Raw genomic sequence first — 19,028 nt, forward strand, 5'->3', positions numbered from 1 at the left:
TTTTTTGTTCTGGTTAGCAGCACCAACTGGCTGCAGCCCTCAGTTCCTCAGCACTCTCATGGATATGATCTACGTCAATAGAGGTGCTTATGGAGGCAGTTCACATTCAGTGCACTGCAGTTCTGCCTTTCCTGTTCTGAAATTTGTTCATCTTTTCACATCCTTTGAAGTCTTGTTATACCCACTAACGCTGACCTAGAACAAGCAGTGTGAGCACACAACACCTCAGAAATGGGTGGCTGCCAAACAGGGACCCTACGTGCAGCACAGCGCTGGGCCGGTACTGCAGCAGTGCGTGGGGAGCAAAGGCCACAGAAAGGTGAGTAAAGCGTCACCTCACCTTGGCACGTCCCAGTACTGGAAATGGTAACTCAATACTCTGAAAAGTAATGTTTTGAGAGTTTTTGATAAGCGTTTAATATTTCTAGAGAAGCTTGTACATTTCAAAACAAATGGATGCAAGTAAACACGGTGCTGATTGTAAACAAATGTACACATTTTGCACTGCAAAACAAACCACTTAAATATACAGTCCTCAGCTGCAGTTAAATATCGAAGGTATGAAGTTATCTTTAAAAACAGAAGTATGTAGACAGGCTCTGCAATAAAAGTGTATTTTGGGTGTTCCAAGTACTTGCCTGCCATATTTAAGAATGAAATATAGTTACACGATTCTAGCATTTGTACCTGGATAGTAGAATGTGCTGAATAGGTTTAGTCCATTGCAATTTGAATGTCAGGATATTTTAAGTAGATTTCTGTGCAGTATTACGTTTGTAAAGTAGGATCAGTAAATACAAGACAGCTTTAGTTCATCTGTTCAGATACATTGGCTTACAGTATTTAATGCTTGGTTGTTAGAAATGTAATAGTGGCAGATGGGTAAGAAGTTAGGGCAACCCAGGCTGAGATCCTTAAACCTTTGTTTTCACTGAAGGTATAAATCATTTAGGATCTTCCATTGCAGTATTTATAAATTTATATGCAATTCAAATTAGCAAGGTTTCAAAATTAAAACTGCTAGAGAAGAAGGGGTTGTGCTAACTCACAAGCTTGGCTGTTATTAAAATAAACACAGCCCAGAAAGTGCTGGAAAACTATCTGCAACATCATTTCTGTGAAAGACCTAGAGGAAAGCTTATAAGGAATCGTGTTTCCTATCAGGGAATACCAGAGAACACACTTGGTTAGAGTCACACTTGTTAAATACTATAGCAAAAAAAGCCAGTGCCACTTACTTGGGTTTTCTGGAAGACTACAGACCAGGAAAAAATCCAGCACTTAATTCAGTGACTGAAGTGCAGTGGTGTTACCATTAAGGTTGAGGCTGCTTAAAGCTCTGTCTTTTCTGAATCAGCTGAAAAGGCATCCAAATAAGGTGTCTTTCTCAAAGAAAATGGATTCAGATAAAACTGTCAGTTCACCCTGATACCTTTACTAATGTCAGTGTAGGACATCTTCATATCCCCCAAACAGTTAAAAGACAATTCTTAATACCCCTGGCTACTATCCTGGAAAATAAGCTGAGGCTGTTGTCACTGCGGCTGGTGGCGATGGCTGGACTTTGGGTAAGTAGGGTTTCAAGTACTCTGTAGAAGAGCAGAAACAGGACAGTGTTCATAAAGGGTAACAATAGTTACGGTTCTAAGTATCTCAAATAAGGTCTTGTTTAACTATTTCCAAACATACCTGAGTTAAGTGTGTTTTGACTAAGCCCTCGTAAAGGAATGCTGTCTTCTTTTTTCTTGAAATACTTGGATTCCAGCCCCAAGTTATTGCCACTGAAATAAAACAAAATGTAGTTAACAGCAAATGAGCAGCAATGGTGGATAGAGGCTCATTCAACAAAAAACTGAAGTAGAACTAGAGTTTTTATGAACTTTATCATTCAGCTGTTATCTGTGACTGAGCAAATGAGAACCATCTGCAGCCAGTGGTCTGACTATCAGCTGGTAGCCACAGGCTTGTCACCAGAAGGGACAGACTGATGCAGGACCTTCTCCTGTAAAGCAAGTCTTCATTTGTTGTACGAACCAAGCTTAGTGAGCAGGAAGTTGACTACAACTCGAATTCATAAACATGGGAGTGACAAAAAGCAGCTCAAAGAGAGAGCTTGTGTTTTTACATCTGGAAGTGTTTTTACAATTCCAGATACCCACACAGGACAAAGGGCACTAAAAAAGAGGGAAAAAGCAGCTAGAAATGTAACGGATGATACTTACTTTTCCTTATTTGCTGGATGGCCAGTTGCTGCAGTCACTGCCTGAACATCTGAATGCTGATCTATTTTTGAGACCTGTGAGTTAAATTGGATCTGCAGAAACAAAGGAATTGCAGGTTACATAGAGCTACTCCAGACACAATGGTGCAGCAGCAGCTGGTATTCAGAGAAGGCTTTGTGAGGATTCAGTTCTCCTTACCTTGAACAGCACTGAAGGACAGAAAAGCATGCTGACTAGTAATTGTCCCCTATTAAGCAGGGCTGGGATATACAGTATTAATGCATTCTGAGAAAGATTCAGAAGCAGCAGCTTTGATGCTTTTAAGCTGTTACATTCTCAGTCAGAGAAGCCCAAATGCCTACCTTTGGGACTGGGCAGTGGGGGCTGCTGTTTTTGTTACGCGCTGGTTCTGCCAGCTTCTGGAAGGCGTAGAAGGGAGAAATGGGATGAGTGATTCCTGAGCTGGGAAAGGAAGGTCGGTCAAGCTGTGGAGAAAGAATGCATTAGTAAGAGAAGTAGAATACATCTGTAAAGGAGAACAATGACTGGAATGCATTTGCTGAACAGTAGCCACATCTGCAAAGTTAACACTTAAACCAGGTTAGTCTTTCTAATGAGAGGGAAAACAAACCTTTTCCAAGAGTCTGTTCTTAAGGAAAACGGTAGCTTTTTAAAACTTGTAATATATTTACTATTTTAACTTATGCTGCTATTTTAGCTTATGCTAAAAGAAGTCATATTTAACATATTAACCAATTAGAAGGCATGTATCTGTAAGTCAGACTTTGCTTGAATATACCCTTCCATTACTAAGAAACTCATTAGTTGCTAACAGACAGACATTGTACACACAGGGACAAAACAGTACAGGACGCATTAAGCTATCTTTGTTCTTAACAAAAATAGTCTGAGGTGGTTTTTTTTCAATTTTGTATTTTCACATTTGTAAATCTCCCTAATAATCCAATCCAAAATCCAAAATAATTCAAACCTAAAATTCACTAATGATTTTTGTATGGATTTCAAAGCATGCACAACACAAACACTGAGGGTTTGTTTTGTTTTCATCCCAACCTTTACATTCTCAAAGCTAGCTGTAGCATTGCTAGATGAATTTTAAGAAGTAAGAGCTTCAAAAATAACGCCTAGGGCCAGCACCTCCGCAAGCACTCAAGGGACCATTGATGTCATAACAGCAAAACAAACTGCCAATACCGGATTAAAAGAAAAAAGGCTTTTTCTAGGCCATGCATTTGAAGAAATGGGGAGTGTTATCTGCACTCGTATCTTACCATGCCGTGAGGTGACAGGGCAGTCCTAACGCCACCGTGCGTGCTGCTGGGAGTCTCCATCTTCTTCACCATCTGAACTTCATTCAGCTGTTTGTTTAGCCACGTGATTACTGAAGAGATGGAAAAAAGGTCAAGCCCTTCCTCACAGAAAAGCAACAGTGTGAGGGAAGCGCGACTCTTCACAACAAAGCAAGCAGACATCTCAGTAAAGTCGCCTTCCATTACTTGTCAGTAGCAGCTTAATCATCATATCATTTCACAGATAAAATACTATCAACCTACCGTTTTCATTGGTTTTCAATAACTGCTTACTTTCTTCCAGTTTCTGTATTGTAGTTTCCAGCTGTTCTTGTAACTTGCAAACCTGCAATATCACCATGCTAATTATAAAACCATCAATAAGTGTAGTGCTCATTAAAAACTCAAGAAAAATTATCGTACAAATAAGAAATGAAGGATCAGAGAAGTTCTAGAGTTACTTAAAGAAGTCAGAACTCAATTTTATGCAGAATCAGTGTGATAGCTCTTCTGAAATAAACTGTTTCTAGCTGGACTTAGGACAAGACCGCAACCAGAGACCTTTCTGACCTTCATTTTGCCATGTTTAAATAAGGAATGGGCCCTGAGCAGGGGAGAAATTCACTCTGTTACTGTTCTGGCCTCCATCACAAACTTTTCCCATGAATATACCTTCTGAAGCCTATCAGTCCATCTGATACGTTGCTTTGTACCCCCAACAATAGGATTTTAATTTTCTTGCATGTGGATGAATCTCTCTCGCAAGTCAGTTTAACATGAAAAAAATGAAATGTTGATTCTGCACTTAAACATTAAGTGCATAAGAGTAAATTCTTATGTAAAAAAAAAATTAAGACCTCATTGCTGTTAACAAATATTTTAAGGGATTTAAACACACCGACCAACTGCCCTACATACAGTAACACGTGCAGGATGCAGGTTAACCCATCGCAGTACCTCCTCCTCTTTCATTCGAAGAGATTGTCCAGCCTCCTGCAGTTCTCTCTGTTCTTTCTGAAGTCTCTCTTCTTTTTCTGCTAATAGTTTCTCTTGTTGAATTGTTACTGTATTTTTCAATTTTAATTTACTCATTAGGGTTTTCAAATCTCCTTGCAACTTCTTGATAATTTCATTAGCCTACAAAAAGAGAGTATTTTCAAAGTAATTCCTGAAAGCGCAAGACAAAGCAAATGAATGGCAGTTCCAACAAACCTTAAGAAGTTCAGCTGACAGTGACTTAATTGTTGTCTCAAGCTTTTCAATATGACTTCGTTTTTTGTCTGTATTCTCCTCCAGTATCGCCTACAAAAGAATTATAAATGTTCTGTAACAATATAAATTCCATATGGATTATGGAACATACACCACTTAGAACTGTAAATAGAACCTCAGCAACTCCTTTACAATCAGTCCATGATTTTTAGTTAAATTACATAGAGGTCTCTCAATAATAACTTTTACAAGCAGTACCACAGAATACTGCAACAGGAGCCGCCTTCATCAAACTGAATCCAGTAGACTTTGGATGCCATAATTCAGCATCTTTAACTACATTTGTAAGCTTCCTTGCTGCACCAGTAGTCTGGTTATCCAGAAACCTTGAGAGACTTCAGTTAACAAGGTTCTACAGAGCTTTAGAAATAATGATTCTGAAACTGGAACCTTTTGTTCTTGTGTTGCATCCAGCACTTCTTTTGTTCTGATAACCAGTTGATCTTTGTCTTTGATCTCTTGCTCCAGAACAGCAACCCGTGTCTGCAGCTGGTTAATGAGTTTCTCCTTTTCGTGACATTCAGCATCCAGAGTGCTGTTCTCTCGACGCAGTGACACCACCTCCTGCTTGGCTCTTTGACATTCCTGGAATGTTGGGAAGGAATTGGTTAACATTCTTTGGAAAAAAAAAATAAGCTGAAAGCAAATCTAAAAAGATATCTATAAATTATAGTTAGCATAAAGTAGAAAAAAGTCACATTTAATATGCTATATTTTCTATTCCAAGCAGAGGCAGGCAGCCTCACTGCTCTCAAAATCATCATCTTGGTGAGGGAAATTAATAAGCCATACATCTTCAACTCCAGAGAGCTTTGCTTTCAGTTCTCTGACCGCAGAGTCTCCTTTGTATCTCCTTTCTGTTAGATCTTTATTGATGACTTCAAGTTCTGAGAGTCTGTTCTGCAATTGTTGAATACTCCTCTGGTGCAAACTTTCCAATTCCTTTTTCTGTTGTTCGTGCTGTTGTTGGTACTGAGTTTGTGCCTAGAATGAGAACGGTCATTCAGTGAAACTGAAGATTAAGCAAAGAAACTGCTCACATCAGCATACTGTGAATTCTTTTCCACTGTCATACCTGGAGAGCTCTTTCCTTCTCAGCTGTCAGCTCTTGTGTGTGTTTGCTTGTCAGAGCAGCAGTGTAAGATGTCCATTCATTTTTCAGTTTGTCCAGTTCTCGGCTCTTCTCTGACAAGCTCTGTTCAACAACCGTTCAGAATTTTAGAAAAAGTGTCATAGATTTTAAGAACACAGCCTTTCATTAAATACCAAACAATTCTTTACTGTTACTGCTTAGTCTGTATTTCAGCAGAAAGAGCCAAGGTATCGTCGTATCGACAGAAAAACAAGGTACTGAAAAGCTCAACTGCAGCTTTTTGACTTTGTCGAGTACAGTAACCTTCATTTCCAGTTCTATTTTCTTCCAACTTAGGAGTGATAAAACAATCTGCTGCTGTTCCTAGCGCTGTATCTTGTAGAAGTTTTAAACAAACTGCTCTCATAGGGAGGGAGAAAAAACCCCAAGGTCATCAGAATTCTCTTTTCCTCTTCAGTTTGTAATTCTCCCTTCCAATTCAGCCATCTAGTAGCCCCAGTTGCACAGAAACTGCAAAGATGAGGTAAGTAAGTATTCCATTACACAAAAAATCTCCACGATAGGAGTTTTAATGGAATTTTTTTCCTGTGTCATGTTGGTCAAAAAGCCACCTTCGTACTTGTGCAGTCTGACCCACAGCTATCATCATCCTTTCAAAGCATAAATGCGAAACCACCACTGAGCTGACTATGAAAAAACAAATCAAAAAGCAGAGCAGCATGATCTGCAAGCCTTCTGATTTAGTTATGTTTCACAATTTTTGCAAATCTAAGGATTTCCACCCATTCACGGAATACACAGACAGTTAAAATGTACATTACCTGTTGAGTGTAGCTCAGTTGTCTGGTAGAATCTTCTTCAGTTTTCCTAAGCTTTTCTTCCAATGTCATTTTGTCCTCCTGTGTAAAAATCGATATCAAGACTAAATCTTAGCTCCCAAAATATCAGTATTCAGCTTCCACTTTATCATCACACAGTGGTATGTAGCTGCTTAGACACAGTATGTGTGGAAAAAGCATCTTATGAAACAAACTTTGTACTGAATTAGCCATAAGATGTACATTCAAGAGAAAAAGGCAAGGAAAACATCCTGCATTATGCTTTCAATCAAGCCTCTATAAGGGAACAGAATCTTATAAAGACTTGTTTACAAAGCAGTTCTATTAGTAATAGATAAGTGAAATACTGAGAATGTAATTGGTTAAGATGGCTTGTTAGGTGGCTATCAACATCACAGCGCAGTGAACCGGGCTATGAAAGACAACAGTTACAATAGGAGATCACTGATTTTGTGTTCAGACGTAGCATGCTGTCAGCTGCACCAACACTGAGTTGCTGCTCAGAGCCAGCAGCCCTCTGAAGTCCATGGAGCCTCAGAATGCCGCGCACACACCCGTGATTTCCTACACTCAGCTGCAGAAGAGGCAGAAAGCTCACAGGGTGGCACTTCTGCTGTTGATCTGGCAATCAGCACAAGATGATGAAGCATTCAACAGCTGAGCAGCACACGTGTCTGTAAAACACCTGATTTTCTGCCAGTTTAACTTACAGCACTTGGTTGAGTGCATATGTAAGATTTTCATTGCTAGAGTGAAATGAACAATTTAATTTGATAACAGGCAGCCAAATAAGTGCATGCAGTGACATACATGAACTGAGTTAAAGAAAAAACAAATCAAACTACACAGTTCTGTGCATACTTTTGAAGTAATAAGACTGAAAAAAATATGAAAAACCATTCCTAAGTACACAGAGCATCAAGGCCTTGTTGCAGCCACGGCAATCTTCACTTTACCTTCAGGCACTTCAAGCAGCTGGCTAAAAATTTCTTTATTTCTGCATCATTTCCTGGTAGGAATTTTAGCGAGAGATGGGTAAGATGTTTGAAAGGGTTGGTCTCCACTACATTTAAAGAGACAGGTGTGTGATCTAGAACAGATGCTGAAGAAACTAACTGCAGCAAAAACCTGGGGGAAAACAAAAATAACCCAACATGTAACATTTTTGTTACTGAAGCTGTAGATACTACAAGCTGTTTTCAAATAAAATACATTGTTATACATACAATAAAAGGCTGTTGTGTTTGTTTTGAAAAGGACAAAGACATTTAATTCCTATAAATAATTACCAACTGGAATGCTTGTATATTTTATCAAGAGATGGAAAAAAAAAGAGTATTGAGCTTCTGAAAACTTTCAGAAGCCCCTCTTAGATTCTCTCCAAAACCAGATCAGGCCTTTCCCAAAGGCTTTCCCTCACTTTCAGGTATCCTATCAGCCAGTTAAGTTCACACTGCACAGCACTGCAGGAGCTGCCCTAACTACTGGAGCCACTTGTGCTGCACTGCACTTCCTCAGCACCCACACGCCAAACCACATACACAAAGCCCACGACACACAGGAGTGCACCTCAGGTCTGCCCCCTCCCTTTTTATATCTGAACACTGAAATGAAAGCAAGAGAAAGTTCTTGTCAGAATGCCTTGTTACTCTGCTCTCCTGCGAAAGAGGACGATCTGTTTGTACTCCTGTCCATTACTGTCCAACACTTCCCAGCACACCAGTGCTGCGTCCCTGCACGTCTGCTAGCTCCAAGGCTGCTAAGGAGGCGATCATCAGGCAGCAACAACACTGCTGAGACTTCTTAACATTTAGGCTCTGTCAGCAACACCCAACCAACTGATGCTTCAGGGAAAGGTTAGATTATATCCCTGTTCCACTGACAAATATGATAAACTCAAAACACATGCACAGAGTAATACGGTAATCTTATTACCCACCTGGGGATATCTTTGTTCTGTTCTTGAATGCATTGTTGAAGCAGATCTATAAACTTCTGTGGGAAAGCAGAGAAATCCACCAAGAGACCTTGCTGGGATTTTAAACTACATAAACGGGGAAAAAATATTAGCAATGTGTCCAAATGTAATTTCTTTCCTAAAAATAAAATATCTTGTTTACACAAGTAGATTGAACCAATTCTGATCATGTCATAAATGTCTGACGTGTTATTTTCAATCCTGATCACTGAAGAAGTGCAATCCCATCCTCTGCTAATTATTATCCAAGATACTTTTAGCTTCAAGAATTCTTGCAAATGCGCTGCAGAGGAAAGTTATAACAAGTGTTCCTTCAGCTGCACGTCCTCCTTAAGCACAGGGGCACACGGGGCACCAAAGGACAATGCTTCCCAGATGTAGGGATGCTCAGCTGCTACAGACACCACCTGCCCACTTGCCCGCTTAATTGCACACCTTCACCACAGATGCAATGAACTCAAAGACTTGCAGAGTGCGTGCAGAAGCCGTACCTTGTGAAACGACTGAATAATGATACGATGAATTCTGCTCATCTGTCTATAAAAACAACTTTTACTTGGAGCCTCACACTGATCACATGCATATATGGTGTGCTATTTTTATAAAGGAAAAAGGACCTCAACTGTTTGCATGTGGTGCCCAACTAGAATGCAAAAAAAAAAAAAAATAATAATCCAGAAGGCCTCAAGTCTGTACATCTGTGTTTATGCAAGCATACTTTCCCCTTGGAATGTGTTCTTAAGAGAGCACACAAACGTAACAATCTCTAAGCAGCAGCTGGGTAGACAGAAGAGGCAGGGAGCGAGACGGGCCACGGCTCCGCAGCCGCGCAGGGAGCTGCGTGTCCGGTTCTGACACATCCGCACCACGCTGAGCTGCTCACTGCCCTGCACTGTGCTGTTCTACAAGCAGGAGAGAGCAGCACTGCCAAAATACAGGCAGCAATCCACAAGTGAAAAATGCTAGAAATCAAATTTTAAGACAAATCTTTACATGCTGAAAGCTTTATTTCATTCTTTATGACCATTTTTAAGCACTCACAAACATTACAACTTCACCTGCCTTTGAAAATCTTCCTCAGATATGACAAGGTTATAAAGGAAAAAAGGATCAGCATCATCAGTCAGTCTCACAGCCAAATCCTGAAAAGAGAGTGAAATACGATGTCAAACTCCACACATCACTCCGTCTGTTCAAATATTAAATTATTATAAGCAGTATTGCAAACAGCCTAAACTTTTTAACTAAAAGTAAGACAAGAAGTGTGACAACTAATTTAGGAGAAAGCATCAACATTTAACATGATCTCCATTTTAAATAATACTGTGGGGAAAAAGCAACAACTCAGGAAAACTGCTTCTCACAAAAATAACGCAAAAATCATTCAACTTTCAGCAGCAATATTTCAAAATCCTACGTGTCTTCTTATTTTACACAAAGAAAATTATTTGCAAATTATTTGCAGTTTTTCCTCCCGTCATTAACGAGTGTGCAGATCCCATTTGTGAGTGAGCAGTTGATCACAAACACAATCACTCCCATAACTGCCAGCTTGTTAGCTCACACTGCTCCTAGCAATTAGAGACAACACCTTCTGAGCAGCCCCTCTGTTTGAATACAGAGCTTAGCAAAGCAAACAAAATTGGTACCACTAGAATCTGGCGCACTCATGGGGAACATTGCAGCATTATGCTGCTTAGCTTTTAAAAATGAACTCATCCGTTCACTGGAAATCTACACAGCATTTTGGAAGAGCTGCCTTCTCTGTCAACATTAGTCTTTCATTACAAAGCCGGGGCCATAAAAAACACCAGGTACAACCAGTACCTGCCAGCTGCTCAAACCTACGTGAAGAATTTAATACGCCCCAACAGAGAGAAAGTCAAACAAACAGAAAACTGATCAGCTCCTCCAACGGGGCTGCAGTGAGACCATCACTCACACACAGAACAGAAATACATTTCAGTAATTCAGGTACTGCTAACAATAACAGAGCTCTTGGAGCTTTAAAAACAAACTCAGCAATTACAGGTGAGCTAGCAGCTAGAACTGCTGATAGCACACAACCACTTGGACAGGCTGCTGGGAAGGATAAGAACCCTGCTCGGCTTCACGTGCCATGAACTGATCCGAGCACAGGGCATTATCTGCTTAGCGTTGCTGTGTGCACGAGGCTGTCAAGGCTCCCGCTCGTACAAGCTGAGACACGGCACAGAGCTCTTAGCTGAACAGTTTCTTCACAGCATTACCACTGCTGCAATTAGCAAAAGCTTTAACAAATAACAATAAATTGCTGCACTCACACACCAACCTTTCTTCATTAACTCTACCATCAACTAATGACCGCTCGTAAACATCCTGATAGGTAGAAATACAGCTGAAGTGACAAATCAGACATAAAACAGATTTTATAATCCTCAAGAGTTATTTTATTGCTGACTTCCTAAGACTGTGTTAATTATTATTTCTTATTATTTCTTTCCTGCCCCACTGGATTAATTCCAAGCATTCAAGGACAGCAGCACACATAGTGATACAAAACAAGATGCTGCACCCACACAGCAGTTGTCATTCTCATTAGTCAAGGAGAGGTCTCTGCAAGGATTGCTGGTGCCCTACACCCCAAAATAAGAGCCAGGGCCAGACGTGCCCTTAAGCTCCTCCCAAGGTCCCCACGTGCTTCTAATCTTAAAGTTTCTGAAAAACAGAACTCAAATGACAAACAGACCAACATCTTATTCTGCTTTCCCTTTGCCTATTTGTCCCACCATATAAAGCAATACAGATAAAACAATGCAAAACACAAATACAACTAATCCACAAACCTTTTTATGAACAGGGCTAGAAATTGACAGCAGCTCAATATTCACTCGAACATTTAATCTCCTGCGTACAGAAAGGTGCAACTCGTTAATAAACCAAGGAAACGGTCTTCAAAAGACGAGTACACAGCTAGGCTGCAGGAATCGGGAGGCATTCAGACATTTTGGCTGAAACGTCAAGAACTGAGGACTGCCTCTGAGCTGCCCGGGAGTCACCAGCACAGCTCCTCAGTCAGCTCAGGGCTTTTCGGTTTTGTTTGCAGCTTTGTTGCTCGTTACCCATAAACTTCAAGCAGCAGTGCAGAAGCTTTGAACCTTTTTTCCAAAACCGGCAATTCTGCAAAATCCTGCCTACATTTACCGCCGCTCGCAGAAGCGCAGCACGGCCGTTGAAGCCCCGATTCCTCGCCGTCACGCAGCTCCGGCAGCTCAGCGCTTCAGGCCGGAGCCGCTCCGATCCCGCACGCACAGCGTGTCGCGGCTAAGACTCAGGGCAGGGAAATTCTCTACGTCTCAACGCATTTCACGCAAAGTAACCCGCGCATCCGGCCGCGCGCGGACCGCCGCTCCCTGAGGAGCCCCGAACAACCGCCGGCGGTGCGCAGAAGCGATCCGACCACGGGGTGTCGTGCCCGGCCTTGTCCGAGCGCTGCGGGCAGCAGCGGGCGCCGAAACCCTCCCGGAGGCGGCGGGAGCGGCGCCGGCAGAAGGCGGGCGGCCGTGGGGTAACGGCGGCGCCTTGGTGACGCGCTGAACGCCGCCCGGCGGCAGGCCCACGGCTCCGGGCTCGGGCCGCAACCCACGCGGCCCCGCCGCCTCTCAGGCCGTTACTCCTCCGCCCCCAACCCGCTGCCGCTCCGGTCTCTCTAAGAGGCCCGTAAGAGCCGCTCCAACGCCGCGGAACGCTTCCAGGCCGGCTCCCGACGAGTCCTTCCCTTCATCGGCCCCATCGGCGGCCTCGCGGCAGGACCGCAGCCCACGATCACTAGGACACGACAGAGAGCGAGAAGCCAAAAGAGAACTCCTCCAGAAGGGACACAAGAACCTCCCCGCAGCGAACAGACGACGCCCGGCTACCCCTGGCCCGCCGCTCACCTTTCCTCGCAGCCCTGGCCCCGCGCCTGCACGCACACCTCGCGGTTGAACAGGAGCTCCGCCGCCATCTTGCGCTTTGAGTTTGGCGCTCGGCTCCCGCAGAGGAGGGGCCTCGAGATGGCGCCCGGCAACGCGCGCGGGGTGCGGCGGGAAGGAAATGGCGGAGCGGGAGGCGGCCGGCGGCGGCTCGGGCTCCGGCGCTGGCCCGCTGCCGGGGCGGTGCGCCTTCTTCGTGCAGAGGAAGAGGCGCTTCTGCAAGATGGTCCCGGCGCCCGGGAGACGCTTTTGTGGGGAGCACGGGCAGCAGGAGGTACCGCGTGCCGGGGCGAGGGGAGGGGCAGCCCGGGCACCCGGGTCCCGCACGGACGGACCGCCGGCTCGGCCCTGCGGCGGCGTCGCCGTCAGTTACGGGTCTGGGATCTGCTGGAGCGTTCGGTTCCCGCCCTGTTTCTCCAGACCCCCCTGAATAGATGGTTTGCGATTCTCAGATGTTCCTCAGCAGCTTCTGTACGACAGGAGCACTGAATGCACGCTGACCTGTTGTTTAAAACTTTCTTAACCAGAAAGAAAATGACAGGAAAAGAATTCCGTGCCCTCTTGATCCGAAACAGTAAGTATATGCAGAATATATATATATATTTAAACATCAGAGATCTCACTACAACTGGTGTGACTTGCTTTTCCTTTCTCTTTGGATTTCAGTACCGTGTATGAAGACCAACTACAAAAACATTTAAAAAAATGTAATTCCAGAGAGAAGCCAAAGCCGGTGAGTGTCTGTCAGCTGTGCAGCCCTGCCCATGACAGCCTTGTGCAGCAGCCCCTGCAGTGCCATAGGGAAGGGAAGGCCCAGCGGTTGCAGGCAGCACAGCATGGCAGGAGAGCACTTGTTGATCTGAAATGGAATTCGCTTCTGCTCCCTGTCGGCTGTATCCCCTTCTACTGTAGTTTGGCATAACTTTAGATTCTCTTAGTTATAAATGAAAACGTGGAATGGATTTTTTCACAAAAAAATGTTCTCTGAGTGGTCTCTCGCAGTGGCACAGCTCTCATTTTGCCTTGGAAAAACAAAACTAAAAGGGAGCTATAGATGTTTCCTTGCCTCTGGCGCTCTCCTAACCCAGCCCTGCCAGCTTTGTGCAGGTTAGCAGTGTCATGGAAAGCTTGGCTGACAGATGCAGGCAGTGCTAAAAGAATGAATAGGATAGGATGCATGTTTCAGCAGCTGTTCCAAAACAACGTAATAACTGCTGCAGTTGTAAAGCTGTGGTCACTGTGACCAGCCTAGAAAGCATTAACAGCTTAGTTCTTATTAACATGTTTAATCTTGTAAAAATGTGCTAGAACAGTAACTTCTGCTGGGGACTCAGGATTCGACTTCAGGAAAATAGGGTTTTTTTTCCTTTGGAATCTCTTCTTTTGCAGTGGATTTCTGTTGCTGTGTATGGTATGATGAAAGCACTGAAGAAATTAAGTTTTTGCTTCAGAGTAATAAATAGAATCAGAATGGTTTTCTTTGCTTTTTAAAGGTCTACTTTGTTCAAGATATTAATGCAGGTGTAAAAGAAGTAGCAGAAATACCGGCAAATCAAGTGAGTACATTCATTTGTTCTAAAGCTTTTGCCCTACATAACATACTGCCATTTATGGTATGATTAAAAAACTGGCAAAAAAAAAATTCCTGCCTTTGTGTTTTTTCCTTAAAGGTAACTCTCTCTTCCCTATCCAAAGAAGAGCTTGAGAACTTAATTATCAAGTTGAAAAAAGCAAGTAATGGTGAGCTCACCTAACACTAAAAATAATACATTTTGAATAAATGTCTCCTTGTTATTTTTGCTGTTAAATATTTATGAAAAGATGAGATGAACTTGATACTGGACAAATCTGAAGTAATTAAGATGTAGGCAATCCTCTAATATCTACATTTTACTCAGCGGAATAAACTAGGTTGAAGCAAAGATAGAACTTTGATCTTTTGTCCATATAGCTGCTTTCACTTCCTTCTGTGCTTTTTGTTGTTGTTGTTGTTTTCTGCTCAAAAACCACTACAGATAAAAAAATATATATTTCTGTTACAAAGTTACAGTGATAGGCTCCCAAAAGGCTATTTTTATATAATATGCCATAATTTGAGCTTGTATCTGAATATGAGTGGCAACATACCTTGAACATGAGTTTTGAAATATATGTGTTGCAAAACCAGAAACACTTCAAACCTATACTGAAAAATTCTGCCTTGGTGTGCAGGTCTGGAACTTGACCTTAAAGAACAAGTACTCTCTCACCAGGCTTTAGAGGAAGCCTTAAATGACCCAAAGAACGGGGACTCTGCTTTCAAACACTTGAAACAACAGGTATGGCTACTGCTATGGATGTCTCTAGAAAGGTGTAACCGTTCTAATGGCTGCATGTGCACAGTGTTAGATACTTTATAGAGTAAATCTGATGCTTTATAATTCTCTGCTTTTCAAATACTAGCATATATATATATATATATATATAAACCTTTTCAAATATTAGCACATATATATAAAAGAACAGCTGTTTTGGTAGGTGTTAGTAATGGCTAACTAGGCTACTGAAGTAGAACGTGCGGTTCTTCTGAGCTTTCATTTATACATTTTTATACTGACTTAAGATAAATTGGAGTTACTGAGTGGAGTTCTGTGGCAGGGTAATGCTCATTAGCCAGAAATTATAATTCTTTTCCTGTGTGCACACAGGATCTCTTTCCTAATCTGTCCAGGAAGGAGGACTTGAAAAAGTTTTCTGCAGTTTGGTGGAATAATGATTTTTTTTTAATCAGGCATCATCATATATTTGCATGGCTCATAAATAATCTTTTGATATTTGTAGGCTTCTATTTTAGGTAACATGGAAAAATTACATTTGCTTGGTCCAGGAAGATGTTTCGTTGAGTTTGGAGCTGGGCGAGGAAAGCTGTCTCACTGGGTTGATATTGCCTTACAAGATACTGAAAATATTCAGTTTTTGCTTGTAGAAAGGGCAACTACCAGATTCAAGGTAAAAGAGGATATTGTCACATTAGCAGAGTATAATTTTTAAACAGTTGTCATCAAAGCTGTTAACATTTGCTTTGCATCTTCCAAAATCACATGAAGTCTTTAAAACATTACAAGTTCTACAAGTGTGATTGTGTGCGTTCCATACTTTGCCAATAGTACACTTATTAGAAAAAATTCTTGCTGTCTTAATGTTGGAAATTAACTTCAAAAGTTACTAAAGCTGGTCACTAAGAGCTGCAGCAAAGCTGTCATTATTAGCAGACAGCCCTATTTAATTATCCTGTTTTATTTACACAGGTGGATGGAAAACATAAAAAGAGAGATTCTATATTTGAAAGGCTTCAAGTTGATATTCAGCATTTATGTTTAAGTAAGTTATTTCTTGACCTTTATACCTCTGAAATAGAGGCTTTATTTTAGAAGTGAATACTGGATATCGAGTCAGTTAGTATGTAGCATGCTTATGTGTATCAGGTTCTCAGTGGTTGCTTGGACACATCAACAGTGCATATATATTAAAAGTAACAATTTTAATTATTAAGCGAGAATCTGAAATTTTCTGCTTTTTAGAATTCTAGGTGGAAAACACCAAAATAAGAAATACACTGTTGTTTTTTAGAAGTTGCATGTTTATACACCTTAGTCTTACGTGTGCAGAAAGAAATAAGATGTGTAGTTGTGTGTATCACTGCATGATACTCAAATCACTACTATGGAGTATGTAGGAACAGCTGTCTTCAGGAGCTGCACTGATGTCATGCTCACACTTCATAGTTAGTATGGGAAGACTGGAGAAGTTAAATGGATAAATTTATCTTAGCTTAAATGCAAAATCCTGCATTTCCAATCCTGCATTTTAATAAAAGGCAAAGTATTTAAATAACCTTTTCTCTGGAGCTAATCTCTCAGCCACAGATAATTCCAGAGTTCTCTGGTATTCATTTTACTGCTGCTTGCTTATTGCTGCTTGGGAAGAAAATAGTGTTGCTTCCTAACAGCATTAAAATATATTCTTTGCTTTTTGCCAGGGCTGAGATGTTAAAGAATAACCTAACCATATGCTTCTCAGACACAGAATCTGCTGCTTTTCATTTAAAAATAGTATCTTTTCAGTAGCTTATAACTCTGTGTACAAACCACTGCATTTTTAGTACTGGTAAACATTTATTTGTTAAATGTGCTGAAATAAAATTATCCAGAACAAGTATTTGCCCAACTAACATAATACAGGTCATTGTGTATTTCGTTTTGTTTATTTTTCAGATAAGGTGCCTATTTTAGAGAAGAAAAAACTACCAGTGGTAGGAATTGGGAAACATTTGTGTGGTGCTGCCACAGGTATGCATGATGTGTGTTAACCACAGGACAACAGGATATTAAGCCCTACATCCCAAAGGGAATGATCTTCCAAATAGTTACACTTTTCTCTCCCTGTAACTACTTGTTGGTGAATACAGAAATTCTATTCTAAATATCTGTTAACTATAATAGAACAGAAAAATGGATAACAGTAGACAAGTTTTACTTTAGACAGAAGCAAAACCTTTCTAGTTTGTTACAGAGTAGACCAAAGGATAGTGTGGGGCATGGGTCATGTATTTGTCAGTGGTTGAGAGTATGTTCTTTTTTGCACCATCATCTCTACCCTAACGTATTTTTCTTCCTAAATGTATATTGGCTCTGTCTGAATGCATATCCCAAGCAAACAATAAGAACTTTTATTTCTGTCCTGATAATTTTAAACCATTACACTTTTCCTAATGTTACATGCTTAACTAAGTTGAGGAAGACCTCTCATGTATAAAGCTTATGTAGGTATTGTTGCAAAGATGACACAGTTAAACATTTAAGAAGTATATGTATTATTAAGAAGCATAAACATTTGGACATTAAGAAGCATATTTATTAAAGAGAGTGTGTCCTGGATGTGAAACTTTTAGAGCAATATTTGCATGCTTTCTAAAGAAGGATAAGTATGCCAGTCTGGTAATCAAAATATTTCAGCTTGATTGGGGTAGAAGAAAGACTGAAGAGAATAAGAACTTAATAGCTGTGCAGGACTCATAATATTCATTTAGCATATGAAGTTTTCATCCTTTCACAGTATGCTGCTTATTTTTAGCTATCCTCAAAGTTGTTGCTTTTTGGCTTGTGATGCACTTTCGTTCTTTGAGGGAAGCATGTTCCCAGCAGCCATATAGCCTATGTAAGTGAAGGCAAGGTGTACATTCATTGCTCTTATTTTCTGTATCTTTCTCTTTTTTTTTCTTTTTGTTTTCCCAGATCTTGCTTTGAGATGTTTGGTAGAAAGTTATGCAACTTGCTGTAATGAAGAAGATGAAGAGCCTGCACCAAAACGTACAAAGAATAAGGCAGAAGGAGCTTCTAACAGTTCAAATGATGATGACAATGAAGGGAACAAAGAAGACTTTAAGCCTGTAGCTGGAATTGTTATTGCGCTGTGTTGCCATCACAAATGTGACTGGACACATTATGTAGGCAGAGAGTTCTTTAGATCAGTAGGACTTGGACCAGTAGAATTTCATTATTTTCAAAGGATGAGTAGCTGGGCCACTTGTGGCATGAGAGGAACCATAACCAAAGCCTCTACAAATGAAGAAAGTGAAGATCACACTACCAACACAGAAGAGCATGACCAAATATACAGTAAAACAGGGACTGGTTCTGATGCTCTACAAGGGTATGTGATTTCTTTTTTTTTTCTAGCATAAAAACTCTTAGAAAAATCAGAATTATGGATATTGGAACATGACATTGGTTTGGGTCTCTGAAATAACTCATTTTACAGAAGCAATATAATTACTTATTCTATAGAAACATTCTACTTTATAAATAGAATTTTCATGAATGTAAATATTTACATACGCTTGCCTGATTTGAAGTGAAAATATACTGATTTTAGTAGTCTTTCTAAGTTCAACTGCTAATGTTAATTAACAAAATTATTCTCCTAACACATTCTGTTGTGTTTTTTTTTTCCCTCACTGTGAAACTAGGCTCCTTACTGTTGAAGAGCGGAAGGAGATAGGTTCCCTCTGTAAACTTGTGATTGATCACGGACGGATCAGATATTTGCAACATCGAGGATACAAGGCTGCACTACAGTACTATACAGATTCCTCTGTGTCCTTGGAGAATGTCCTGTTGACAGCTGTCCCAGAGACAACGACGTGACAAGATGCAGATTTGGAACTGGCAGAAAAACTACAAAATCTATCTGGATTGTATAAAAAGCAGATTTGGTGCTTACAGAAAACCAGTTTTACTCTTTCTTACCCCAAGAAAAGGTTTTATATTTCCCAGTTTGACTGGAAATTAAAAATATGCAAAGCAGTTCTCATTACGAGAAA

The 19,028-nt window shown here is 41.0% G+C and overlaps 3 protein-coding genes across 8 annotated transcripts in view; 1 reads left to right on the top strand and 2 right to left on the bottom strand.

Annotated features, from left to right (window-relative positions):
• SASS6 (SAS-6 centriolar assembly protein) lies at positions 1–12,742 on the bottom strand. 5 transcript variants are annotated; one of them, XM_048943876.1, is made up of 17 exons: positions 12,632–12,724; positions 11,540–11,600; positions 9,777–9,856; positions 8,676–8,780; positions 7,693–7,864; positions 6,719–6,796; positions 5,880–5,999; positions 5,597–5,788; positions 5,195–5,389; positions 4,745–4,834; positions 4,490–4,669; positions 3,797–3,878; positions 3,515–3,624; positions 2,585–2,707; positions 2,223–2,314; positions 1,690–1,781; positions 1–1,589 (listed from the first exon to the last, which is right to left on the bottom strand). In XM_048943876.1, the coding sequence occupies exons 1-17, from the start codon at positions 12,697–12,699 to the stop codon at positions 1,507–1,509; spliced, it is 1,923 nt and encodes a 640-aa protein (XP_048799833.1). In that variant the 5' UTR covers positions 12,700–12,724; the 3' UTR covers positions 1–1,506. The 5 variants fall into 5 exon arrangements, with proteins under 5 accessions (XP_048799833.1, XP_048799835.1, XP_048799834.1 ...); XM_048943878.1 differs by having other exon boundaries at positions 9,773–9,856; positions 12,632–12,684; XM_048943877.1 differs by lacking the exon at positions 12,632–12,724 and adding an exon at positions 11,892–12,227.
• On the top strand, positions 12,735–18,858 carry TRMT13 (tRNA methyltransferase 13 homolog). 2 transcript variants are annotated; one of them, XM_048943900.1, is made up of 11 exons: positions 12,735–12,941; positions 13,195–13,241; positions 13,334–13,400; positions 14,161–14,223; positions 14,338–14,407; positions 14,879–14,985; positions 15,488–15,655; positions 15,955–16,027; positions 16,888–16,995; positions 17,941–18,358; positions 18,675–18,858. In XM_048943900.1, exons 1-11 carry the CDS (start codon positions 12,789–12,791, stop codon positions 18,850–18,852), a joined length of 1,452 nt encoding a protein of 483 aa, XP_048799857.1. In that variant the 5' UTR covers positions 12,735–12,788; the 3' UTR covers positions 18,853–18,858. The 2 variants fall into 2 exon arrangements, with proteins under 2 accessions (XP_048799857.1, XP_048799858.1); XM_048943901.1 differs by having other exon boundaries at positions 16,921–16,995.
• The window catches only part of LRRC39 (leucine rich repeat containing 39), a 12,560-nt gene continuing 11,753 nt past the window's right edge, over positions 18,222–19,028 (bottom strand). Inside the window, exon 10 of the mRNA XM_048943917.1 lies at positions 18,222–18,264. The gene's annotated coding sequence lies outside the window, so the exon portion shown is untranslated. The remainder of the gene's footprint in view (positions 18,265–19,028) is intronic.

Source organism: Lagopus muta, chromosome 5, assembly GCF_023343835.1.
Source record: "Lagopus muta isolate bLagMut1 chromosome 5, bLagMut1 primary, whole genome shotgun sequence".
NCBI classification, from domain to species: Eukaryota; Metazoa; Chordata; class Aves; order Galliformes; family Phasianidae; genus Lagopus; species Lagopus muta.